The sequence below is a fragment of the Vulpes lagopus genome, chromosome 16 (assembly GCF_018345385.1).
Source record: "Vulpes lagopus strain Blue_001 chromosome 16, ASM1834538v1, whole genome shotgun sequence".
NCBI lineage: Eukaryota > Metazoa > Chordata > Mammalia > Carnivora > Canidae > Vulpes > Vulpes lagopus.
In genome coordinates this window covers 585556-612394 of record NC_054839.1, presented here as the reverse complement: position 1 = coordinate 612394, position 26839 = coordinate 585556, and the positions used below count along the sequence as shown (strand labels likewise).

The following is a 26839-nucleotide window of genomic DNA, read 5'->3' as shown; positions in this document are numbered from 1 at the left end:
CTCAGTGTCGTGTGGCAGGCCTGTCTTGTGGGGAGGTGTGTGCAGTCCTCAGGGCCATGCTGGGTTTAGTGGGTGTGTGTGGATACGGCATGTTGGGGAGTTGTAGATGGTCGGCTTTCATTGAAAACATGACGTAAAATGGGAAATGGGATGATGCAAACCTAAACACATCATTTTAAATCCAAGCCAGTATTTCTTCACTTCCCAGTCCTTTGCTTTGGAGAGAAAGCTTTCTCAGCCCACTTGAGTGTCTTCCCTCAGCTGAACGTGATAGCCAGTGTTGGTGTCTGTCAATCAGATACCACATCAGCCTTCTAGAGTATTTGTAGTATTCCCGGGTTTTAGTAATAAAGAGGTGTTTAGGAGTGCACACAACCAAGCGTGAGCGTCCCACCTCACCTACTGAGCCGTCCATGTCCACTCGGAGAGGGTGGGATGCTCCTCCATCCCACCGTGTGGGCGCGCCCTAGGTCCCCAGCCTCCAGCTGTGGGGTTCCAGTGCTTTCTCCTCTCTGCTTGGTGCCAACCTGTGATGACTTCAGTAATAAGTTCTTGGACGTGCAACTGTGCGTGGCCACGGGCAGGCATGTGTGCACGTACCTGTGCTGTCTTTGAGACATTATAACTTTTCAAAATGATTGTGCCAGTTTTTTTTTTTAATTTTTTAATTTATTCATAGAGACAGAGAGAGAGAGAGAGGCAGAGACACAGGCAGAAGGAGAAGCAGGCTCCATGCAGGGAGCCCGATGCGGAACTCGATCCCAGGTCTCCGGGATCATGCCCCGGACTGAAGGCGGCGCTAAACCGCTGAGCCACCTGGGCTGCCCTGATTATGCCAGTTTGTACTGAGTTTCATCAGGTGGTAAAGGAGAGCTCATTGTCATGACATTCAGTTTGGTGGTCACAGTTTAAAAGCCCAGAAAACTTGTACCATTTGGTAGGTAGAATTTTAAATTGTGTTTTGTTTTAATTTTTTACTTATTTATTTTTAAAGATTTATTTATTTATTTATGATAGACATAGAGAGAGAGAGAGGCAGAGACACAGGAGGAGGGAGAAGCAGGCTCCATGCCAGGAGCCTGACGTGGGACTCGATCCCGGGACTCCAGGATCGGGCCCTGGGCCAAAGGCAGTCGCTAAACCGCTGAGCCACCCGGGGATCTGTGTTTTGTTTTAGTTTGCATTTCTTGATATAGAGATTGAATATTTTCCTTTTAAAGCATGTTTCTCTGTGAATTGATGAGCATGTCCTGAGCTCATTTTCCTAGTCCAGTGTCTGTTTCCTATTGATGTACATTCAGTCTTTTTAGATTAAGGTTGTTAAACCTATGTTCATTGTTCCATAGCAAAATGTTAATATTAGGTTTGCTTAGGTTTGCCTTTGTCATTCTAGCAACAGATTTTTGTTTGGTTTTTTTTTTAAAGATTTTATTTATTCACGAGAGACAGAGAGAGGCAGACACACAGGCAGCGGGAGAAGCAGGCTCCATGCAGGGAGCCCGATGTGGGACTCGATCCCAGGACTCTAGGATCATGCCCTGAGCCAAAGGCAGACGCTCAACCGCCGAGCCACCCAGGTGCCCCGTTTTTAGGTAGTTTAAATGTTTGTCCTGTGTTTGATTGGCTAATATGTATTTGTTCATCTTCATTTAGTGTGATCCTGAGGACTCTCTGCGGTCCAGGCTCAGGATAGTGGCAGGTATTTTTGTAACTTCCTGAGTCTGTGACAGTGCAACATAAGTATAGCCCATCAGGCCTGTTCAGCCTTGGGCAAGATCTTCCTTCCTCTGTTTGGAAGTGTTAATGAAAGATGAATGGATAAAGAAGATGTGGTCTATGTATACAATGGAATATTCCTCAGCCATTAGAAATCACAAATACCCACCATTTGCTTCGACTTGGATGGAACTGGAGGGTATTATGCTGAGTGAAAGAAGTCAGTTGGAGAAGGACAAACATTATATGGTCTCATTCGTTTGGGGAATATAAAAAATAGTGAAAGGGAATAAAGGGGAAAGGAGAAAAAATGAGTGGGAAATATCAGAAAGGGAGACAGAACAAGAAAGACTCCTAATTCTAGGAAATGAACTAGGGGTGGTGGAAGGGGAGGTGGGCCGGGGGGTGGGGGTGACTGGGTGATGGGCACTGAGGTGGGCATTTGACGGGATGAGCACTGGGTGTTATTCTTTTTTTTTTTTTTTTAATTTTTTTTTTTTATTTTTATTTATTTATGATAGTCACAGAGAGAGAGAGAGAGAGGCAGAGACACAGGCGGAGGGAGAAGCAGGCTCCATGTACCGGGAGCCTGATGTGGGATTCGATCCCGGGTCTCCAGGATCGCGCCCTGGGCCAAAGGCAGGCGCCAAACCGCTGCGCCACCCAGGGATCCCCTGGGTGTTATTCTATATGTTGGCAAATTGAACACCAATAAAAAATAAATTTATTAAAAAAAAAAAAAAGTGTTAATGACCTGGACTGCCTCGGAGGGCTCTTCTGTTTCTTTTGTTTTATTTGATTTTCAGAAAAATGAGGATTTGAGTGAAAACATCTGAGTGCACCTGTATTGACAGACCCTCAGTCCTTGTTTATGGGAGGGAGGTATTTATGTGGGAGATCATCCTGTAGATTTGTCCCGAGGCTGAGTGTGGGGGCTATGTATGAAGCCCTGCACGAAAGAAAAAAAAAAAAAAAGCCCCGCACGACTCTGATGCGGTGAACCTGCTAACCCAGGTCATCCAGAAGCTATTTGTTCCTGGATGTTGTTAGTACATCAGCATTTCTCAAACCTGTTCTTTTTTGGGATTTAGCTACCTTGTTTGTAATGATATACAGCATAAAAGATGAGTGTTTACCTTGATATTGTCTAAGTAACCTCCCAGTAGGATGGCTGTGGATCTTGAGGTATCTTGTCCTGGTTTTGGGGTGCCCTGATGTGCCCTCCCCCAGCATGAGCGCCAGCTTGGGCAGGAGGGAAGTCACAAAATTAAACAATCTCATGGGGTTTTGTAACTGCAGAGAGCTTTGAAATGCTGGCCTGTACCTGGGTGTTAGAGCACTTCCCAGCAGGAAGTAGAGGCTCCCGAGTATACCATACTCCTGTGGACATACCCCCTCTTCCTCCTTCATGGAGCTGCACGGGGGTGGGAGCGTTGAGGAGGTGGTCAGTGTCTGATGCCTGAGGCCCTGACATCTTTGCATCCTAGGTTGTCGTTCAGTGACGCGTGCCTCCGTGTGGACAGTAGGAACTATGCTCAGAACATCAGAACTGTACTTCAGAACACCCCTTCCCCTGGGAAAGGAGAGGGTCCACCTGGGCCCCAAGGAGCTGCCCTGGAGGCTTTGAAGGACCAGGGTCCTCTTGAAACTTCTGGCTCTGGTCACTTGGGTTTTGTTGATAGGGAAGTCGGGTTCTTTCTGAGAGAAAGTGCTCTGCAGTAACTTCTCCAAGAGAGAAGTCAGAGTAGCGTGTTTTTAAATTAGCCAGTAAAATAAAGATGGTCCATGAGCAGACAGGGCTCTGTTACTCCCAGGAGAGGCCTGCAGGCCTGGATCCCACCACCCTCCACATGGAGCCGTGGGACTGCGGGCATTTCCTGGAAATGATTTCTGACCAGGACAGAGGCCATGATTCTGAGCGGACCCACATGGCTTCTCCAGGGCTTGGTGACGGCGTTGGTAAATAGGGTGACAAGTGTCCTGTCCCTTTTTCAGGGCAGCAGAGATTAGAGGGCTGGCATATCACATGTCCCACCCAGTCTGGCAGCACTTGGACAGGTTCTCACAGTAAGGTGGAGGGCGTTGAAAAACTTGGAGCTCATAGAAGGTCCTCGTAGACGCTCTCCGCAGCTGCAAGCAGTTGGTCCAGTCAGCTCTGGGGGAGGACCCCCTCCTGGTGTGGCTGAGGGACCAGCTCCTTCCTAGGGCTTGAGCTTGGGAACCGAGTTGGGGTGCAGGGGGCAGAGGCTGCCAGAGACAGGGTGTGGGGGATGCTGCTTCGCCATTGGGCGCCCAGGGTCTCCAGCCCCGTCCAGCCCCGTCCAGCCCCATGCGTCTCCTCACCCTCAGTCTCTCCATAGACAGCTGTCTGCCCCACATTCTCCAGATTGCCCTGACTAGTTGGACGAATTGCATGGGAGGTGGGCTGCAGGAACTCTCAGACTCTGGGGCTCCCCCTTTAGGGGTGGAAGCTGGGGCAGGCCCATCAGAAGGGTGGGTGTGGGGCAGTTAAATAGCCTGGACTTTGGTTAAGGAGAGAGCACTCGGTATGGCCATCTGGTTGGTTCAGACCTTGTCATTATAAAGAAGATGGACTCCTGTTGTACTGGGGCTGACTTAGTGATGAATCGCAGCCCAAACCTGCCATTTGGAGACCCTGTCAGGCCCTGTGAGCAGCCTCCCTCCCCTGCTCAGCAGGTGTGAAAATGCAGTATGTAACATGTGCAGCTGCCTTAGCAGGTTGGCTACAGGAACGCCAGAAAGTGAGATGTAGGCAAATATTTAAAAATTGTTTTGCAGCCATGTTATATCTTCCCGAGACTTTGTATTTTTGCATGCTCTAGAATAAATTTGACATTTTTCTGGCAAAAAGGCAAAGGGTGAAGTGCAGAGTGCAGTCAGATAAGGAGGAAAAGCAGATGCTGTGGTTCTGGCTGCTTGTGTCTAGGAAGGGTTGTAACTCTGGGGAATAAGAGAGACAAATCCAGGGAGAAACACAGAACCTTGTGTTTTGGTGTGACTAGGAGGCAATTGGCTACCTGTGCTCTTTGAAGCGGGGTGGGGATGGTAGTTCATTGATTCTGCATTTGGTTGACATTTGGGTCCAGCTTGGTGGGTGGAGTGGGGCAGAGGTGGATGGAGACAGTTTATCCTGTGTCTCAAGTGGTGGTGCTCAAGCCAAGGGGTATGGGCGATCCTGCACGGAGTGGAATCCAAGTAATGGGGGATGCTGGGAGGTTTGCCTCCACTGCTGAGTTCAACTGTACTGACTGGTTAGGGGCCGGGGCAGCAAGAATGACTCAAGTCTACTTGGCTCCTGGCAGAGCGCCCACGTGCTCACCGAAACTTCAGAAATCTTGGTCACAATAACCTCCCCCCCCCCCCCCCACCCCAGTCTATCTCACCTGTGCCTCACCCTTTCCCCTCAACTTACTGGGATTGGCAAATTTGACTCCTCCCTCCCGGGTCGCCCTGACCGGGGACTTGAGGCTCGCTCTTGAGAGTCTGGGTTTCTTATGGCAGCTCACTGGAGTGCCCTCCTGGTGTGAGCCACTCCTTTTCCTCTCCAGACTTGCCCTTCTACTCTCCAGCCACCACTGTCCTGCCTGTGGCTCAGGGCCAGCATTCTGTGACCTTCCATCCTGCTCTGTCTGGTCTGTGGGCATGGGCCTCTGCTCCATTGGCTCTTCTACTATCTTGGTTTCATTTCTGTGGTTCCCCCTCTGGGTCCTGACCTCCCATCTAGGCTGCATCCTTACCCGTCCCTTATCATCTCTAGATCTTGTTACCCTTGGGACCCCACATGCTTTGTTTTATCCAGCCTTATGCTTTATCTAATTACAGAACACAGTGTTTCAGTAAGAACTGAAAGGATAGCAGAAAGCCAGCAGTTACTGAAAATCATAGTCCAGGTGACTCTACTGTCAATACTCTGGTGGTGATTTGCGGGGGTAACTCCCAGGTGTGTGTTTAAACTTGCACATCTATTGTACAGTTTGATGTAAATGAACTTCCACATTCTGTTCCCTGCTGTCTTACTCCACAGCTTCTCCTAGTTACACTGGTAACTATAAATATAAATGAGATAATACTTTCGTGGAACATTTGAGAGCGATGTGCAAGTGCAGAGAGAATATGGTGGTGATCTCCTTCACCCCATCCCCATCCTGAGTAATCTTGCTTGTGGCTGTTTATCTGTTTCTCCGCCTGAGTGATTGTGAAGCTGGTTACAAACATGTTGCCTCTTCATTAAGTATTTTGGTGTGTATCTCTAAAAATACCCAAAATAATGAACAATAGTTTGTTAGTATTGTTGGAGAGCTAGTGTCTGGGGATGTGAACGATTCGTGTCAGTGTCAAGCTAGTATTTTGTTTGGATGTGTTCATGTATTTTGGTCCTGCTGATGGGCATTTAGTTTGTCTTCAGGAGCTTCCTCCTCTGTAAGCACAGTTGGGACAAGCACCCTTATTGGCAGGCTCTTGCAGTGGCACTTTGTGGGCAACCTTGGAAGTATGCTGGTGTCTCTGTGGGGCAAGCAGATTGGGTGGAGGCAGGAGGGCTAGCTCACTGTGCTGTTTACGGCAGGGGTGCTGGATATAGTGCTCCTACTTGTATCATTTCTACTTTATTCTTTTGTCCACTTGGAACCGTTTTTTATGTGATAAACTGTGACTCTACCTTATAGTTTTTTTGCATAGTGTGCTGCCTCCAGTTGCTTTGTGAGATTACTGTGGTGCCTTTTAAAAAAAATTTTTTTTTATTGGAGTTGATTTACCAACATTTAGCATAACACCCAGAGCTCATCCCACCAAGTGCCCCCCTCAGTGCCCATCACCCAATCACCCCAACCCCCCACCCACCTCCCCTTCCACTACCCCTTGTTCCTTTCCCAGTGTTAGGTGTCTCTCATGTTTTGTCACCCTCACTGATATTTTCATTCATCCTCTTTCCTTTCCCTTTATTCCCTTTCACTAATTTTTATATTCCTGTGGTGCCTTTTCTGTGCAAGGACTGGACTAGCGGCAGGTGGGGAAGGCAGGAAAGTGCGCAGAGTTGAGGAGGGCTCTGGCTTAGGCAAGTCCTCATGCCCTGCTCAGTCAGTGTTACTCGGCTCACTCAGGCCACCTGGAAGTGTGCTGCTATTGTCCAATTTGGCTGCAGCTGTGCTGGCTTCCAGTCTAGGACCTGGAAGAGTCCCAATACCTTGAGGTCCCTGTGGGCAGGACTGCATCTGAGCTCTCTCACCTGGTCTGTGGTGGGGTTCGTGCACTTCTGGGCTGCGGTGGGGGGGTTGCCTTGAGTTCCCTGCCTTGTGGGCCTGCTGCGGGGTAGCTTGTGTTGCCAGAGCAAGGAAGCAGCAGGGGAGAGGGAGGGGAGGGTTGGAGTGAGATCCACAGACACACAGGGAGAGAGAGACGAGCCAGCAAGACCCAGCTCCTGAAACCTGACCTGGCCTTTGCAGATCCCATCACTAGGTCAGGCCTCACTCATGGGGAGGGGGTTAGGTGGTTCCCCCTTACCTCCCACCCTGGGAGCCCGCAGGGTGCCCGCAGGCTGTGTCCGCTGTGTCCTCTGGACTTCCCTGTCCTTGGTGCTGGAGGCCCTGGTCCTGTGGCTCTGCATTTGAGGGAGGGTCTACATGGGACCCATGGGGTGGAGTGAGGGCCAGGTCCCACTGCAGGTCCCCCCTGAAACGTGAGGTGTTGAGCAGCGCTTGGCATTCTGTGGTACGATTTACAGTGTTGAGGTTTCCGTTCCGTGGCTGTGGAGTGTATCCATCAGGGAGCCAGGGAGTCTCCTGTGTGGCCCCGTGGGTGCTGTCGTTCCTGGAAGTTGGTGTCTCTGTTGGCCTCTGTGGAAGGACTCCACTGCCCTCTTCCACACCCATCACTGGTGGTAGCACTGTGTCTGCCTCCTGCCGGCACTCCCAGCAGCACTCCATGCCCCCTCGGCCCAGACGTGCTTCTGATACTGTGGTTGGGTGCCGGCCACCGCTGCATGTGCAAAGGGGCCCCTGTAAGGAGTATCACTTGGGGCTGGGGGCAAGGTTGGTAGAGGAGGGCGGTCCCTCTCTCAGGGCCCTTGTAGCTTCCTTCAGGTGCCCCATGTTTTGTGTGACTGTCCCTGAGGAGATCTGTGTGTAGGTTTCTCTTTCTCTGCTGGCTTTTCCATGTCTTCATTGACTCTCCATCCGTTCATTGGCCCTGTTTGGGTGCTTTCATGCTTCTGTCTTTGAATGACTAGCCTACTGCCTCTTCTAGGAGGTGAAGTTCTGTTGGAGCATCTTGCCATTTGTTTGAGACTTAACAGTGGCTGCTTGGGTGCCACTCAGCCCTTCCCAGCCTCCCTGCCGGGCTGGGGGACCGCTTCGATCTGGACTAGCCATGGGGGTTGTCTGCCCAGGCCTCTGTCCGGCCTTAAGGGGCTTCTGTTCCCCCGCGGGGACTTGTATTCCGTGGTAGGTAACCTGTTTGGAAGTAGAAAGTGTGCAGAGGCGGTGGGAAGCATGGGGCCTGCCCATGGAGGAGGGCAGTGAGGCAGCCCTGGCCTCCCCTCCCACCGGGAGCTGCGCCCTGCTGCCCTGTCACAGGCTTCATCTCCAACAGGTCCTGAGCTCTGGGGCTCTGTCCTGCTGGGGGTCATCTCCAACGGGCCCTGAGCTCTGGGGCTCTGTCCTGCTTGTCATGTGGGCGCCCAGAGGGAGTCTGTCTCATGGGGTGTGTTTCAGGGAGAGGATGGGGGTAGGGGGCGATGATGGGGTGGGTGGAGGGGGAGGAGATCCAGGGTGGGCGGCAGGATGAGGCAGGGCCTTGCTGTGGCCCTCGCGCCTTGTGGGGGGTAGAGGGCGCTTGGAGGGACATGGGTGGCCTTTCTGAAGCCTGGAGCCTGGTGACTTCTGGCTTGTTCTGTGAATCATCTAAAGTGGCCTTAATCCCCTTTCTGTCTGCCCTTGCAGTTGGCTCAGCTCTCCAGGCGGCATGGTGACTTTCTGTGGGAGCGGGATCCTCGTTGCCCACATGAGAACATAGCAGCTGGTTTTGTTTTCATGTAGCACAAACATGAAAGGCTGAATGCCATGTTTGTAAGAAAAACGGTTAGTTGTGGCACACGAGTGCTTCTGCTTTTGGTTTATGTGTTAACACAAATTTAGCATTTTGGTGTTTTTCTTACTGGAGGGTAGGTTTGCATTTTGAGTATAAAGACGCTTCTGCTGCTGCGTGACACCCGGTGCTGTCGTGGGCCACTGTACCTGCTGCTGCAGGGGAGGGGTGCAGCCCTCGTGGGCTGTGCACCTCCAGATGAAGTAGACCTGCACAGCCTGCTGCACTCAAGTGTGTCTCTCCACCGAGAGCGGAATTGGGGGATGCGAGCTGGGTGGGGCCTGGGCTTCATGTGGAAACTGTGTTGTGCTGTGAGTGTGGGCAGTTGGGCAGGATGAACCAGCACTGGAGCTAGTGTGGGTCATCCATAAAGGGAAGCCAGTTGGCCTCAAGAGTGTCCTGCTTGGTATCGCAGCTGCCAGGCCTCTGCTGCCTGAGTAGTCAGCGGTGATCCTGCCAGCCGGGCACCACAGGGCTTGCTTACTCCCAGGCCAACGCTCCTTGTGGACGCACTCATCAGGTGCTGTTGTCTGAGGTCAGGAAACCTAGATACATTACTTTGGTCATGGCTGTTTGTCTTTGATAATTAGCAATGAGTGGTCTTACACCAGGAAATTTGTGCCAAATCTGTGTGCTACTGTTAAAGTTTGTTTCAGAAATATATTGAATGACTTCCCAGTTGATGAAAAGAAGCCTTTTTTTTCCCTTAAGTTCTGTAGCAAAACGATTGACCACTGTCGTCATTGTGAAACAAAGGACCCCAAAGCTCAGTGGTTAAAATAATAGTAAATGTTTATTCTCCTGCAGGGTTTCTGTGGGTCAGAATGTGGGAGTGGCTGGGTTGTAGTGGAGACACTGCCCGGCTCTGCAGCCCCCAGAAAGTGTGTACCCAAAGCACTGGCCTCCACGGCAGCTGTACCCACAGGCCTTGTCACCTTTCCTGGTGACCCACAGTGGGACACAGCATACCATCTCGCCATCTCTGTTTCCCACCTCGCCCCCAGGCGAGGACAGGTCTGCCTGATGGTGTAGCGACTTCCTGGAGCCTGACTCCCCAGCCCCAGCAGAGTGCCTGGGGCCCATGGGCTCCCAGTTCTGTCTCATATGTTGGTCACCATCCCCCAGGCTTGGAGTACAAGCTCTTCTCCACATCACCCGTGAACAAGAGCATTAAAAGTAGTGTTTTTGTTTTTCTCATTTTGTTAGTGAAAAACAAGCTCGCACCTCTTGTGATTCTGACACATGTTCTGTCTCCAAACAGATCATTTTTGTGTCTGGAAGACTTGCTGTGGGGTAAACTGGTCACCGTCCTGAGTGTGGACAGTGTAGGCGTCCACAGGAGCTGGTTGCCAGCTGCTTAGCTTCTTTCTAGGTCAGATTTGTTGTCCTGTGGTTCTTAGGCTCCGAATTGAAAACCAGGCTTGGGAATAAGACAGGTGTGTCTTTCCTGACCTGGCAGCTCTGGGCAGATGATCCCATCAGAGGCAGTGCATTTCCAGAAATGGCACCTATAGCCTCCAGGCGTTGTCGCACCTGGGGGGCTGCCAGCATCTGGTGGTGGTGGCCTGTGTGCTGCTGGTCTAACAGTGAAGGGCAAACTGCGTCAGACAGGGTCTTCCCAGCCTGAGATCTGGACTCGTGCTGCTGGGACAGTATGCTCTGGATGTTGCAGCCGTTTTGTGCCTGGCCACTGCCCATCACTGGGCTCTCACGGGACAGAGTGAGGCTGGGCCCTGCCTGCTGCACAGGTGGTGGGTGTACTGCCCATATTAAAATTCCCAGCCCCCTTTTTACACGAGCTCTTTGGGAGTGCAAGAGACAGGAATCTGACCGAGCATGAGCACTCAGGGTTCATGTGAGGGTTTTCCTGGTATCATGGAGCAGACCTGATACTTGTGGGGGACCTGTCTCTTGTCCAGTGCTTGTGTGGCTCTGCAGCTGCCTTCCTTTATGTCTTGTCCGTTGGTTCTCCAGTGGCTCCTCAGCTCTGGGTCCTGACATTGAGACTGGTAGGGACTGGCCTCTTCATCCATTCCCAGACTTTTCCAGAAAAGGTTGTGCTGGTCTCTTCCCGCCCAGGCCGCCCATTGGGTGCTACTGCAGGCAGCCCGTGGTGGGGGAAGATGAAGCCCTTCTGTTCCAGGGAGGATGGGCTGCTCTGACCTATAGCTCGAGTCAGACTGGGTGTTCCCCAGGGGGACTTGGGGCTTCCCAGCTTGGTTCCTGCTTTGGGTTGTGAGGGTTGCTAGGGTTGTGCCACCGCTGTGCCAACCATGAGTGCCATCTCTATGGGACAGGGGTGGCAGCATTCTTGGCATTCCAGTGAACGGCCAGTGAGCGCCAGAGCAGCACGTGCAGTGGCACCAGGTCAGGGCAGATGCTGGGTCCCACAAGTCCTACCGGGGTAGATTTGTGAGGGCAGTGGCAGGCCCTGTTCTCATCGGGTCTTTGTCCAGCGTCCACTCATGCATCTGCTCTGGTGTGAAGGATTGTGGACAGGGCCTTCAGGGCCACATCTATGGGATTGAGGAGCCCTTGGGGCTGTGGGAAGGAGGAGCTGGCAGCGCCGGCGATGTGCGGGGAGGGGGGTGTCTGGGGCTGTCTGACAGGTGCTGCTGTCATTGTGGGGGCACTGAGGCACTCTCCTGCTATAGCTAGGTCCTTGCTTCAAGGTACTTGGTGTCTTGTGGCTCTGGGGCACTTGGAGCCTGTTTGCTGGGACCAGCCTGTTTTGGGCTCCATCGGCAAGTGGAAAGTCTTCCTCACCCACTTCCTGGCCAGTGATCTTCTAACCCAGCCAGGCCTCAATCTGCCATTGTCCTCCTGGGCACACACACTTGGTCCCTTGGTTTCTGTGGGAAGTTGGGGTTTTGGAGAGTCCAGGAAGCTTTGCTGGGCTCCAAGGCTGTGCAGGTAGTCCCTCACATGTGTAGGCCTGACTTCCATCTCAGGTAGAGTCAGTGAGTTGGGATATATACTCTTGGTTTCTTGTGTGGATGATGCATTTAGTTTGTTCACTGTGCATCCAGTAGAGACCGTAAACCCACCCTTGGGATGCCACGGGGCCTGAGGTGGGGGTTCTCCCACGCCAGGTTCAGGTGAGCTGTGCTTGTGTGTACTCCAGGCTCATCACTGCCACATGTGTGCTTGGGAGATGTGCTTCTGGAAGCTGCAAACCTCAGGCTCCTCACAGGACACAGGCTCTGGCCTCAAGCCATGGCCCCTGGAGCCTGAGGCTGTGACCCCTGGGGACTGCATTTGCTCAGGGTGGGAAGGTGATGGGGCTTCGGATACCCTGGCTTCCTGGAGGAGCAAGATGATGCTGGAAGCTGGGCTTAGATCTGCTTACAGGCTGGCCTGTGCTCACACATCCCATGAGGAACCTCCAGCACACAGACGTGAGCTGCTGTGAATGCATGGTTCCTGTGGGTGGACATAGGTGTGAGTCCCTGAGCAACTAGGCATTCTGGGGTGGGGGGGGGGGTGCTCTCACCAGGCCAGAAATTCCACTGCGCTGGCTGCTGGTGGTCAGGAGCCTGAGCAGGAGGGAGAAGAGACTTGTCTCTTGAGATTAACTGACCTGTGTTGTGGTTTGTGTGCATGTGTGTACTTCGGCACATGCGTGTTCATGTGTGGGTGTTGATGCCTCTGTATGGATGTGTGTGTACACCTGTGTATGTGTACACGTGTATGAGCTGGTGTAAGTAGTGCATGTGGCAAGGCAGGTGTTAGGAGGCTTGGTTTCCCAGGCACCCCCCCATCCCCAGCAGAGCTGCCTGTGTTGATTCAGTGAGGCATGCAGACGCCCTCTGTTGATGCCTGGTGGGGATGGAGGAGCTCTTGGCTCTGAACTCAAGGATGCTGGCATCACAATAGGCACTAACAGTGCAGGTGCCCACAACTAACTTATGCAAGTCTCCATTTTTCCAATGGAAAATCTAGAAGAGACAAAAGCAGAAAGCACGTCAGCAATCATTCCTAGACCTGGACATGACCACTTGTAGTGTCCTAGGTGGTCCTGCAGACTCTCTCTGTGCATTGTGTGCCATGGGTTGTGACCTTATTTCCCTGGTGCCCCCAGTGTGCTTGTGCTGTCAGCAGGCACCGCTGTATGGGTGTGGCCTGGCATCTGCACGTGGTTGCCCCACTCATGAGATGGGGCGCCCAGGGTGTCAGGCACCCCTGCCATCCTGCTGTGTCCCCTGTTGTGCATATAAGTACTTTACGCCCAGTTTCAGGAGGAACTGCTATGTCCAGAGCTGTGGCCCTCTTCTCAGGTCAATCACTAGTCTGCTTTCAAGATGGTTAGATGAATTTTCATGTTTACCCAAGGTGTGCCCCTGCTGCTCTCAGGCTTGCCATGTAATATGTACGTTGATCTAACAGACAAAAGCTGTTTGACTAACAGGTCAGGGGCTTACTTTCAAAGGCTGAAGTCTTCATGTGATCTTTTTTCACGCGGCGTGTCCAGTTAGAGAGCTCAGCACTGGGGAGGCCCTGCACTCCCTGCACAGCTTCCTGCACTTGTTTGCATCACCACGGCCATGTGGTCTTTCATGCTTTATTTTACGCGCCGCTCAGACAGGCTGGCTTGTCCTCCCAGATGTCCTATTTATTGTTGTTGTTGCTTTCTGCAGGCCGGTCTAATTGAAGCCAACGGAGAACTCAAGGTCTTCATAGACCAGAATCTTAGTCCTGGAAAAGGTAAGGTGCCTCTTTCTGAAACGCCATTCTGTTTTTTTTTTTTTTTTTTAAAGATTTTATTTATTTATTCATGATAGAGAGAAAGAGAGGCAGAGACACAGGCAGAGGGAGAAGCAGGCTTTATGCCAGGAGCCTCACATGGGACTCGATCCCGGGACTCCAGGATCGTGCCCTGGGCCAAAGGCACAGGCGCTAAACCACTGAGCCACCCAGGGATCCCCAATGCCATTCTGTTGTACGAGTGTTCCATGGGGTGTATGTGTGAGTTTCTTTGGTGCAAGAGTCCTGCTTTGAGGGTGCCTGGGCCCCCCAATGAAGTCAGCCAGACACCACGTGCAGGCACACATCTGTGGTACAGTTCATTTTGGTGTATAAGCCACATACTGTTTGCAGAAATTCGGGAACGTGAGGTGCCAAGAACCCAGGTCACATGGTTTCCTCCACCTCACGGCTCTTCAGGTGTCTGCTCTGGACACGGGCCCCAACCAGAACAGACTCAGATGCAAGGCTTGTGGTGTATACCTCATGTGCGGATGAGCATCTTCCTCGTCAGGAAGCCGTGTGTGTCTCTTCAGTGGCTCATTGGAGTTGAGGGGTGAGCATGGGGGTGGATTGGTCAAAGCCACTTTTCCTGAGGGCCCCATGGTTCCCCTCGTAGTGACCATGTCAGAATGTGCTAGTTGTCTCCTTGGGTAGGCTAGCTGTAGAAGTGTTGCATCAGAGGAGATGCTCCTTCCAGTGTGGATGTGTGAGACTATGGAGCTCACAGTGGCTGGGTCACTTCACTGCCTCTTCTCTGTCCACACCAGCCAGGCTGAGGCCTGCACAAGTGACCTCTTGGGTCCCGCTGTAGCTTCAGGGGAGTTTGAGCTGGGTGTTGTGTCCTAGCCCCTTCCTGTCTGTCTGCTGTGGCAAGTGGGATGGCAGCCCAGCCACTCCTGCCCCATGGGGCCCTTGCCTGTATGGCTCAGCAGGCCATTGTGGTTTGGGGCGGTGGGCTCATGCTCCGTCCCCTCTGTTGCTTTGGGATGTCACCTTCAGATGCCCATGGAGGCTCTCTTGCCCTTCAGGGCCCTTGGCCTGCGCCCTGTCCAGGCTGGCTTATCCTGCTGGCTGCTGTCATGCAGGACAGGCTGTGGGCCATGGGCCTCCACTTGCTCTCCTGGTTTCTCTGCTTTTGTGAAGGCCATAGGCAGAGTCCTGCTTCTTTGTGGATCCTTTGCTCTTCAGCTTCCTGCGCAGGGTTGGAGAGTCCGCCAAGGGGCTCAGTGTGTGGCTTTTCACTGTCCATAGATTGCATGAGTGAGAGACACTGTAGTGTAATTACCAGGACACTTAGCATTTCAGGAGTTGTAGGCATGACATGTTTTGTCAAACTGATGAAGCAGAAATAACCATGAAAAAAACCCCACAAACTTTGTTCCTTTGGAAATGATGGAAATCTTTCATTCTGGTGTTTACATTGAATTCTTCACTGTTGGGACACTCTGAGAGCCCTGCTTGTTATCACAGGCTGCTTGTCCCCTTTTCCTGCTTATGAATAGCTGTGTCCTGCAGAGTTTGATGGTGAGGCAGAGGCTTGAGAGGCACCAGAAAACAGCTCCTTGAGTCCACGAGGCAACATTCTGGTGTCACTTGCCTGCTAACTGACAAGTGCTAAAGTACTTGGTGTCTCCTTAGTGTGATCTGGCCCCCCTGCAGCCCCCTGTGCGCCCTGCAGCAGGTTCTGTGTTCTGCCCCTCGAGGTTCTCCTGGCTTCTGCCTCTGCGTCTGTGCCCCTCCAGGACCAGTACACCTCACAGGTGCTCGGGTTCCTCGTGGGGCTCCTGCCCCACACCATCTCTGCGACCTGCTGCCCGTGCAGGCTTCTCATGCACTTCCACAGAAGTTGTTTTAATACAGAGCTGTTTGTGGGTCCAGGCTGCTAGGTGCTGGTCTGGCCCTGAGGGAGTGGGACCAGGTGCCTGAATGCCGCCTTCTGGTGCACAGGCTCTATCCCGTATCATCTGCCTGTCAAGACAGTTTCTACCTGCAGCCTCCTTTGCTTTGGGCTCAGAGATTTTGAGGTTAATTTTAGACAACAGACTAAAGCAGCTGCTGACTTGAGCTGTTCACTTTGGGTCATTCATTGGTGTTTCATTTGGTTGAGGAGACCTTGGGTGTTGCATCGCGTTGTCTTTTTTTTTTTTTTAGATTTTATTTATGTATTCATGAGAGACACGGAGAGAGAGGCAGAGACACAGGCAGAGGGAGAAGCAGGTTCTGTGTAGGGAGCCCGATGTGGGACTCGATCCCTGGACTCTGGGATCACGCCCTAGGCCAAAGGCAGATGCTCAACCACTGAGCCACCCAGGTGTCCCTGCGCCGTGTTGTCTGGTTCAGTGGTCACTGCAGGCACTTCCTGAGGACATTTGGCACAAGCTCAGCGTGGGTCACGGTGAGTGAGGCCAGACCCTGTGCACCAGCCTTTCCAGAAGCCCGGAGTCGTCATGGCCAGTGGTGTGTGCCAGAGAGCGGGTCTCTGTGGAGTGACTATGAGCGGCAGGAGCTGGCTTTCACTGTAGCGGTTCAACTGTGGGGTGGGGAGTAGTCACAAAGAGGGCTGTGGCCCGGGCCCAGTGCGGGTTGGGCATTGCAGGGCAGGGGCTAGTCTCACTGTACCCTGTGTGCTGTGCCTGCCAGGCCAGTTTGCCCCAACTTTCCAGTCTACCCACTGAGAATTTGGGAACAGGCCAGTACCTGAATTGCACTGCACCCTGGGGACCCTTTTGCCCCCAGCTGGTACTGATGAGGCCTCCCCCGCCTGCTCCTGCCCAGGCTCTGGCCAGGATGCCCCTCACACTGGGTTCCCACACGCTCCCATGCGGGCTTTGCAGCTCTTGCCCTGTTGGTTGGGTCCTGACGGCAACTCAGCTCACCATCTTGGCCTCCAGTGCTGCCCATGACTCTCTTCTGCCTGTGTCTTTTTGCTGCTGTGTGGGGCCCATTTCCAGATCCCAGTGTCCACAGGCTTCTCCAGAGGCAGAGCCTGTGGGAGGCATGCTGTGCATGTGAGAGAGGCTTGTTTCATGGAGTTGTCCCAGTTGATGAGGGGGTTGGCAGGTCTGAAATCTGCAGGCTGGACACAGGCAGGGGCCGGGGCTCTAACCCTAAGGCAGAACTCCTTCCTCCTTAAGGAAACCCAGTTTCTGCTCTGAAAACCTTTGTCAGGTAATTCTGGAGGGTGGTCTCTGTTCCCTGAAGTCGGCTTACTGGTTCCAGAGCAGCCCTGGCTGGCCTGTGAATGGGCAGCTGAGAACGGGCACCTTGGCAACTGGGCTTATCCTGTTAGTCGTCACAGTTGCAAGATTCAGAAAGCTGTTTCCTCCAGAAAAACGTACTGAAGTCACCACATTCTGTACCCCTGACCCTGAGGGCCAGAGCCCCCGATGCCATTGGAGATGGTGAATCCTATGTGTGACGGCACTGGGTTGCTTCTGGTGTTTTGCCAGTGGTGGTGATGCCGTGTGAACCTTTGCATGCACTTTTGTTCCTGTGTTCTGAGCAGATGCTCAGGATTGGGTACTGGACCACGTGGCTCATGTGCATGGCTGCACCAAACATGTGAATGCCCAGCCCCGCATACCCGCAGCAGCCATGTTTTGGGTCCTGGTGGCCCAGTGGGTCTGAGCCCCTCTGCTCCCGGGCCTGCGTGCTGGTTGGGTCTGTCCAGGTGCTTTGCTGGCCCAGTTTCTTGCTGGTGTTCCTGCCTGGTTCTCTTCTTCAGCCATCCGGCTGCTGCTTTGGGGTTCAGGCCGTTGTCCCCTGCCACGCGGGCAACCTCTGCTCCCGATGCGCCTGCTGCCTGCCTGCCCTCTGCACACAGCCAGCCTTCTTCCTCTCACCCAATCTCTGTTCGCCCATCAGCCTTACTCACACCCCTTCGGCAAAGTTCTTATCAAACATGCTCACTGCAGAAACTGCAAGAGTACTTAAGAATTCAGTTAAAAATGTAAAGGTACATGTATGTGTGTATTCACTATTCTGTACACACTCTCTGATGGCGGCATACAGGTGTGTCCTGTTGGCGTGTGCTTGTCCTGTCCCCGTGGTTGTGTGACTTAACACTTGTCTGTTGCTGGGCCATTCCTGGAGTTCCTAGTGCTGCCCATTGTCGCCTGGTGCCTTCTTGGTGGAGAGTTGTAAGACATGTTGATTGTTGACAGAGACCCATCCTTTCCCCGAACAGCTCTGTGCCTGTGTGCGCTCCGTGTGGGGGGGGGGGGGGGGGGCGGGGGACAGATGCACGTCTGGCTGGTGACAGACACCTCCCGCTTCTGCATCAGTGTTGTGTCTCCCCTTGGAAGGGTTCTAAGGCAGGGGAGGTGAGATTTCAGTGGTGCCGTGTGGCTGAAAGCCTGGTGTTGCTGTGTGATTCTAGAGACATGGACACTGTTCCCTCCCAGAGGCTCATGCGCCTGCACACATGGTGGGTCAGTCCAGGCTGATATTCGTGCGGCGGTTGGGAAAGGACCCTGTGCAGGAGGAAATGGCAGAACTCACTCGGCCCCCCGGGGCATGTGCCACAGAGGCCCCAGCTTATCTCCTCCCAGCTGTGTGAACCCAGGGGACACCTAAAGCCTAGATGACGTCCCAACCTCTGAACCCTGCTGCCGGGCTTGCTATGACTGCCACGGTGCAAAAGAGACAGGTGCTGCACAAATAAGCAGTGAGGGCATCGTCCATCTGCCACTGTCCGAGCCAGTGTCCTAAGAGTCCTGAGATGCAGTGCCCCTCAGACCAGGGTGGGGGGCGGCCCCTGCAGAGCCCGTTTCCCCCTTCAGGGTGCTCGGCTGGGGAGCAGTGAGCGTATGGGGTGGCGTGGCTGTTGTGATGGTCCCCAAGTGAGCTCATCCTGAGAAGGACACCATTGGTGGTGATCCAGTGCCCACTGTGTGGGGTAGCACCTGCCATCGCCTGGGGCAGAGCTTCTCTGGCACCAGTTCTAATGGCCCTTTCAGCCACATCAGTGCACAGAGTGTCTGGTGTGGTGGGCAGGATAGGAAGTTCTCAGAACTTAAAAATGGTTAAAATTATGTCCAAGAAAATATTAAACCCTATAATTTCATCATTTAAAATATCTTAAAACCTATAGATATTAATGGATTGTGATTATTATAATATGATTACATAGTATTTTTAGGATCCTTTTTCTGTTACAGTTAGAGCAGTTCAGATCACGTATGTTCCTAGTGCATTTTCTTGCTAGGAAAGGAATCCTCCATTTCATGATGTTATATTTGAAAATACTGTGCATATTTCCCTAAATAAAAGTCTTTAAGTGCAGTTCACAGTCTTCTAGTGAGTAGATCTCTAGGCCGGTGTTGTGACTAAACTGGTTCCCGTCCCCCATGTGAGTGGGTTGAGTGTGTGGTGGTCCTTGTCAGAAGAGGATGTTAAACAATTCTAATTTCTGTGATCAGATTAAACCAGAAATGAAATTCCATCCTTGAGATTGACAAAAAGGGACATGTCTTCCTGAGTCAGCAGTTGACAGGAACTTGGGAGATGGACAGTCGCTGGGGGGGCGTGTGTGTGTGGGGGTGTTTGAGTGTGTGTGCATGGATGTGCTGGGCCAAAACCCGAAATGCAGATGGTCACCTGGAGCACACGTTCCCTTTGGTGCACCTGCCCTTGGAAGACTCAGCAGGAGGAGGCCTGCCCAACGTTAACTACTGCATTTAGGAGCATCTGTGCATCCGCACAGCCAGCCTGCTAGCACAGAGTAGTGGCTCAGCACTGCAGGAACCCGCTAGATCTGTCAGGATAGTCCCAGCAACGGGGTGAGCGCAGATGCAAGAAGATGTGATACAAGTCAGCTTTCTTTGAGATTTCAAAGGCCCACATGAGTAATGCTTGTATTTTCTTGGATTCACAGGCACAGATGGTGCGTCCTCCAAGCCCTCTGGCTGCAGCTGGGGATAGGGCGGGTCTGTGGGCGGGAAGCTTACCTCTGCTTTTCAGGCCTCTTCAGCAAATAGGGTAAAATGGTCATAGTTAAATCTAGGTTTTGTGGGAGCAGGACTGCCTCAAAGCAATTCTTTGTATTGAAGTTTCTCTCAACAAAACGAGGAAGAGCCCCTGGTGGAAAGGACAGCTGCTACCACTGTCCAGGAAAGGGCTCTGGGTACACATCTGCCTCTCTGCTCCCCCTTGCTCCCTGAGATCCTTGGGGCTCTAAGCATGTTATTTTACAGAAGGACCTTCCTGTGGTTCTGGGTGGTTTGTGTTGCCTTCTACGGGTGGGAGCACTTGCATCTGGACCTGCAGGTCTAGCCCGAGACAAGCGGCTGCGCCCAGTGCAGTCCTGTGTTCTGTCTTCATTTACGTGACGCGCAAAGTAAGTGCTAAGACGTGTCCTAAGAACCACCTGATGTTGGCAGTGTGTCATTTGTAGACTAAAAAAAACCCATTTTTATCTTTTTTAATGAATCAATCCAGTATTCCTAGAAACCTAGGAATAATAGGTTAAAGCTAATCTATACATGAATCTGAAAAGTGATAGGTTTGTATGTTTTAAATCTCTATACAAAGTAGAATAATTTTGCTTTTTGTCTTTTAAAACATTTTGCGTACCTAAAACAATTATTAAAAAAATTTGTTTTTGCTACGATATAGATCTCTGTGTTTAAAGGAAAATAAAAACAAGGCATATATTTACAGAAAATAAATATCTATTGGTGTTGGTTGGTAAAAATACTAATATTTAGCCAGTTGGCTTGGTCAACTTGTGCTGTTCAGAAATTATTTGGTTTTTGTGTGCGGCTCTAGGATTCACTGTTTAGCGAAGTCTGTTCTTTAAAATGCATGGACTTATAAAGGGCACAAAAAATGAACCTTCAGGCTGGGCTAGATGGCCTCGTGAAGTGAAGGAAATGCCATCTGCTGCTGCCTGGCGTGAGCCACCACCCTACCCCCCATCCCCCTGCAGGTCCCCCCATCCTCCTGCAGATCCCCCCTTCCCTTCCCCATCCCCCAGCCGGTCCCCCCTTCTTCCCATCCCCCTCTCAGGATCCTGTTCTCCCCTGCGGTGGCAGCCACAGGAGGCCAGTCTGCTCCAGGAGCCAGCAGGGTTCCTCCTCTCCCTGTAGGGCAGTGACCCAGTGACCAGGAGAGGGGGAGTTGGTCTGCTTCTTCCTGGGGGTGCTCTGGCCCTTCTGCATAGGATGTGGACCAAGCACACTCTGAGGGTCTCCACCCTCTACCTATTTTCCCGGGCATCACTGTCTCTTGTACGCACTCCCTTTATTTATTTCCTCTCTGTCTTCTCATGCCGTCAGGGCAAGGACTTCATTTTTATGTTTTGAATTTTTATCATTTCTACTTCTTTTGATTTTATTATTTAATATATAAGATGTTTTTTTTTTAAGTTTTTATTTATTCATGAGAGAAACAGAGAGAGAGGCAGAGACCTAGGCAGAGGGAGAGGCTGGCTCCTTGCAAGAAGTCTGATGTGGGACTTGATCCCGGATTCCCAGATCACGCCCTGAGCCAGAGGCAGACACTCAACCGCTGAGCCACCCAGGCATCCCAAGATAACATGTTTTATCATTTTTATTCACTGTTGTATCCCTAGCACCAAGGACAGAGCCAGGCACACAGAACTCTAATGCTTGGAATGAGTGTTTCTGTTCATCGTGTATCCTTCCCCTTTGCTTTGTGATGAGGTCATCTGCGTGTTCAAAGAGGGGGCATCTTCGTCACCAGGCATTTCTTTCTTTTCTTTTTTTTTTTTTAAGATTTTATTTATTCATTTATGAGAGACACAGAGAGAAAGGGGCAGAGACACATGCAGAGGGGAAAGCAAGGCTCCCTGCGGGGAGCCCAATGCAGGACTTGATCCTGGGACTCCGGGATCATGCCCTGAGCTACCCAGGTGCCCCGATTGTTCAATTTCTAAACTAGTTTTGCACACAGAGAAATGCTAGAACATAAGTTGCCTCTAATTGTCACAATTGTAGTCTTTCAAGAGCTGGTATCCTCAGATCCCTGGGGGGGTCCCTGCAGAACAGTATACGTGAGCAGGCAACTCCACAGGGACTTGGGGCAGGTTGGTGATGTGCTTGCGGCCCCTGAGCTCTGCCTCCTGACATGAAAGCACCCAGGAGGGGCTGGTAGGGTGGGAGAGCAGGTGGTCGTGTCCATGCAGGTGCTGTGAGGTGTGAGTTAAACTTAGAAGGATTTGCAACTGACCCACAGACCTAAGGTGGGTAAAGTAGGGACCTCTCATCAGAAGCCTCATCATCCTGAAGCTGTCATGTTTAGCCTTAATCCCCAGAACGGAACTAACCTGTTACCTCCTTACATTGTAGGTGTGGTGTCCTTGGTAGCTGTCCACCCCTCTGCAGTGAACACGCTGGGGAAGCAGCTGTTGCCAAAAACATTCGGACAGTCCAATGTCAACATTGCACAGCAAGTGGTAAGGGGCCCTGGGGAGGCGGGCTTGCATATTCTGGATGGTGGCCTCTTAGACTATGGTGCGGAGGTCGGGGTGTGAGGTTTGCCTTCTGCTGTTCCCTCTCGAATGCTCACTGTGTTGGGATAGTGCCAGATTTCGGGGTGCCAGTGTGCACTCCCCTGGACCAGGCCTGCCTGCAGGTGTGACTGGACAGTGGGGCCTGGCTCAGGCCCGGCAGCTTCCTGGCCTGTGCCGTGTGCCCATGGGTCCCGAGTCTGCCCTGGGGAAGCCGTGTTGAGTTGTGTGTGGGTGGCAGCACCCAGCCTTGACCCTCCTTAGGGTGGACACTCCTTGCCTGGGATGGGGTCCCTGTGGAGCACACAGTGGGCTTAGGGCTCTGTAGGCTGTCAGGGTTCTGGGACAGGTGTGTCCCTGACTGCCCCACCTGATAAAAGGGGGCAGAGGTGGGTCTGCTCTCCTCAGCCCGTGCTGGGCGCCCCTGTGTATTGATCACCTGTGGGATTCAGTGGGCCCTTCTTGACGGATCTCAGTCAGATTGAAGCCTCCCTGACTCCTGGGCCATGTGTAGCATCAAGAGGAGGATGTTGACTGCCCACCTGAGCTTGCTCAGATCTGAGCTCCCGGGTAACTGTGGATGCGTCCCGTCACTTAACCCCCGTCAGTAGGCGTGACTGCTTTTCTTAGAGAGTTGCTGTGATATTTGGCTCATCATAGCTTTTAATAAATGTGTTTTTGATATAAGTTAAATATTCTGTTTTGTTTTATTCTGTAACTCATTTTATTTTTAGGTACTGTGTATCAGACATAGCTTGGGAATACCTCCTTAATTGAGAATCCATCTCTTTTTGTGGCTGTAGATAGTAGGGAAGAAAATTAACATGCACATTTGTCTGTTGGTGCCTTAAACTTTATCAGACCTAAAGTTACATCTCTGGTTGGAGCCTGGTGGTTTCGGGGTGGAGTTAGAGATGGTAACTCCTTTGTGAAGCCCAGCAGGGTGAGCAGCCGAGTACATACCCGAATGTCTCTCAACTCCATCTGCCAGGCACTTGAGGACAGAAGGACGGGCGCGTTGTGACTACAGAGCCTTGTCTTCATGTGATGTGAGCGTGGCTTGGGCTCATGAGGAGCTTGGGCTACAGCCCCGCCAGAGTCAGTGCCTGCGGGCACAGTTTGTAGGAGAGGACCAGAGAGAGAACAGCCTTCTGTCATCCAGGGAGGCCATGTTCACTGTGAATGGTTATTGAGTACCTGCTGTATGCCTGGTCCTCTGACTTTCGTTCTCATTGTGGACCAGATGCGTGAGGAGGTCCAGCTTAGGGAGAAGACAAGAGCAAGTGTGCTGGCTGTGGGGGCCTGGACCAGGTGTCAGGTAGCCCTCTGGTGATGCTCCTTCCCGTCCGCGTGGGTGTTGGTGTCCTAAATCCATTCTCCTGAGAATGTAGCCAACCAGGTCTGCGTAGTATACGTCCAGGAAGTGCCACGAGTGACAGGGCTCCGTGTTTTCCCAAACTGGTGGCCCTGGGCCTCGGCAGAAGCACGTTCTCCACAGTGACCCAGGGCCCTTTAAATGCATGTGTTGGGATCCCTGGGTGGCGCAGCAGTTTGGCGCCTGCCTTTGGCCCAGGGCGCGATCCTGGAGACCCGGGATCGAATCCCACATCGGGCTCCTGGTGCATGGAGCCTGCTTCTCCCTCTGCCTATGTCTCTGCCTCTCTCTCTCTCTCTCTCTCTCTCTGTGACTATCATAAAATAAAAAATAAATTAAAAAATTAAAAAAAAATAAATGCATGTGTTTATTTAAAAGAATCAGAAGGTTCAGGAGGTGTGCCTCCTCTCTGGGAATTTGTCTCTGTTGACCTCTTTTTTTTTCAGAAAGCATGCTGTTGATTTCATGGCTTTTGAATGAGTGATCCACAGTTTGGAAAACACTGTGATGAAACTGTGATCATTGGAAAATGATCAAATGTGAATTAAAAGAATGAAATTGAGAACATTTTTCTTTCTGTGGTTTGTGGGTCATTAGCACTGACAGGTGACCTGACTTAGGACAAAGTGCCCAGTCAGCTATCCCACAGCCATGGCAGGCAGCACACTCATCCTGCTAAGAAGGGGCCCAAGGGATGTCCCCCTGGCTGCCCAGTGGACACAGAGAGACCCTAGGGTGCGCCCTGCCCCTGCGAAGGGCTGCCCTAGCACCTGGTGCCTGAGGGTGACTCGTTGGACAGCGGCATAATGGCGCTGGGGCACTCAGCTGTGTAGATACTGGGATGTCAGGTTTCTTTCTTTCTTTTTTTTTTTTTTTTTAATAAATTTATTTTTTATTGGTGTTCAATTTGCCAACATATAGAATAACACCCAGTGCTCATCCTGTCAAGGGCCCCTCTCAGTGCCCGTCACCCAGTTACCCTCACCCCCTTCCTACCTCCCCTTCCACCACCCCTAGTTCGTTTCCCAGAGTTAGGAGTCTCTCGTGTTCTGTCTCCCTTTCTGATATTTCCCACTCATTTTTTCTCCTTTCCCCTTTATTCCCTTTCACTATTTTTTATATTCCCCAAATGAATGAGACCATATAATGTTTGTCCTTCTCCGATTGGGATGTCAGGTTTCTGAACTGTTTCCTGCATCAGCTCTGTGATGTGGGTGGAGACATGTACAAGATCTTAGAAAACTGGGATTTTTACTTGACTATACACAGCAGTGTGTCTGTCCCCCATGGGAATATTTGCATGTTCACAAGACCGAATTCTGAGTCTTTGTCAAAGACAAAGCAGGCTTTCCCTTTCTTCTGTGAAGAGATGGCGTGGGGTGCTCAGACTCAACCACGTGCAGGGCAGGTCACACTGCTGTCCCCAGAGCTGCTCTTGCCTGGAGTGTGTCTTTTGCTGCTGGTGCTAACTGCCTCCTTCCACTGCAGTGTTTAGGGTGCCAGGTCCCCCATGAAGCCGCTGTTGGGGTGAGGCTCCCACACACGGGAGGGCTGGTGGGACACCACAAGGCCTGTTCTGTGATCCCTTTGTTCTGAGAGTTTTCCTCTTTGTGTTTTGGTCTCACTTGGGGAGCCCTGAAAGAGAGGGCTTCATCCTTGTCCGCGTCCCTGAAGGGAAGGGCAAGTGAACTAGGGCAAGAGGAACAGTGGAGATGTACCCTGAGGCTCACTCTGTAGGTGCCCCCGCTCTCCACCACCTCCTTGGTGCCTGCTGTTCCATGGGGCTCGCTGGCGTGGGGGCATTTCCTGCCTCTTCTGGTGAACCCGGGGACACACCTGAGGTCGGTGAGGGCACAAGTGCTGATCGATGGCATCTAACTCAGCAGGGTCAGCTGTCAGGGGCTCACGTGACCGTGTTCTCTGAATTTCTTAGCTAATGGAGCTCAGCAGTGGCTGTAGATGATGGGAAATGTAAAATGGCAGGGTCATATGCGGGACATTTCTGATTGTGTTCTGAATTGTCTCTTTTGACTGTAGGTAATTGGTACGCCTCAGAGACCTGCAGCGCCCAACACTATCGTGGTAGGAAGCCCACACACCCCTAACACTCACTTTGTCTCACAGAACCAGCCTTCAGACCCCTCACCTTGGTCTGCCGGGTGAGCACATTGCCTAGAATTATAACCTCCAGCTCTCTGGGCCATGAGGGCTGGCCGTCATGCCCAGAAAAGATGTAGTCAGGGTACACTTTTCCTCGTAAAGGAGAAGTCTGGCTGCAGGGGGCCGCCTCCCTGCGGTTTGGGGGGAGGGGTCTGCACCATGGAGGGTGGCCAACATGCGATCGGAAGAAGATGAGGAAGCTGGCTTCTCAGCACTTCGGTGACTTTGGCACTTTTTCCGTTTTCTGCACTGGAAAGTAGCATCTAGGGAAGAGTGTGCAAATGTGGTGGATCTCACATAGCCTCACCCGCTGTGGCTCTGTAATTGCTGTTCCACGGGTGACACCCACCTGTAGGAGGGTCCCGGCCCACTGTCACCTTGACCCTGTCTTCCAGTAAGCAGCCTAGTGAGGAAATAATTTTACTCGGAGGTCAGCTCTGTGACTTTCCTTAAAAACAAAAACCTTTTGGGAATTATGTCTGTATTGGTTCCAAAGCAAAAACCGTGATTCCCTGAATCACCCAGCAAGGTGTCTGTCCAGAGCCACCCTTCCCTTGACGTGGTGACTTAAAAAGTTGAAACAGTGGCTTTCCCCCAATCTGAAGCACACTGTGGTCTTCAGTGTTGGGTGCCCACTGCCACATGGCTGTCATGGTCTCCACATCGCCTTGGCTCCTGGCCTGCTCAAATTTTCCCTAAAAGTTCTTAAATTTGCAGTAAAACTTGCATAATTCTGTGTCAGTGGACATCTTTTTAAGAAGCAATGTTGGTGTATCAGTACACATTAGATGTGCACTGGCTCCTGCATATCTGATGTGTGTCTACCCTGTTTTTCCTGGGAGCTGATGGAGATGTGAGGCCTGGCCACCTAAAAGTCTGTTTTCTGGCCCCTAAAGAAAGCAAGAGAGCCTTGGCCCCAGGGCTGTGCCCAGTGCACTCTGCAGACGAGCCAGGTCCCCAGGGCCACACCTGGGGTCTCGGCCCATGCCCAGCTTGCTAGCCTGTGGGTGGACATGTGTGTCCCCTGGGGCTGGTGCTAAGGGCACCACTGTTCCTTTGTATTTTTGAAGGAAACGCCACAGGAAAGGGGAGAAGAACGGGAAAGGCCTAAGGCACTTCTCCATGAAGGTGTGCGAGAAGGTGCAGAGGAAGGGGACCACGTCCTACAACGAGGTGGCCGACGAGCTGGTTGCAGAGTTCAGTGCTGCCGATAACCATATTCTACCAAACGAATCCGTGAGTATGTGCTGCATGGCAGGGAGACGCCCTGG

At 52.0% G+C, this 26839-nt stretch overlaps 1 protein-coding gene across 2 annotated transcripts in view; it reads left to right on the top strand.

The window, feature by feature from the left end:
- The window catches only part of TFDP1 (transcription factor Dp-1), a 43012-nt gene that overhangs the window by 6708 nt on the left and 9465 nt on the right, over positions 1–26839 (top strand). For both annotated transcript variants that reach the window (XM_041731309.1, XM_041731308.1), the window contains exons 3-6: positions 13455–13521; positions 21873–21979; positions 25446–25567; positions 26639–26804. In XM_041731309.1, the coding sequence (XP_041587243.1) occupies positions 13455–13521; positions 21873–21979; positions 25446–25567; positions 26639–26804 (462 nt within the window). The remainder of the gene's footprint in view (positions 1–13454; positions 13522–21872; positions 21980–25445; positions 25568–26638; positions 26805–26839) is intronic.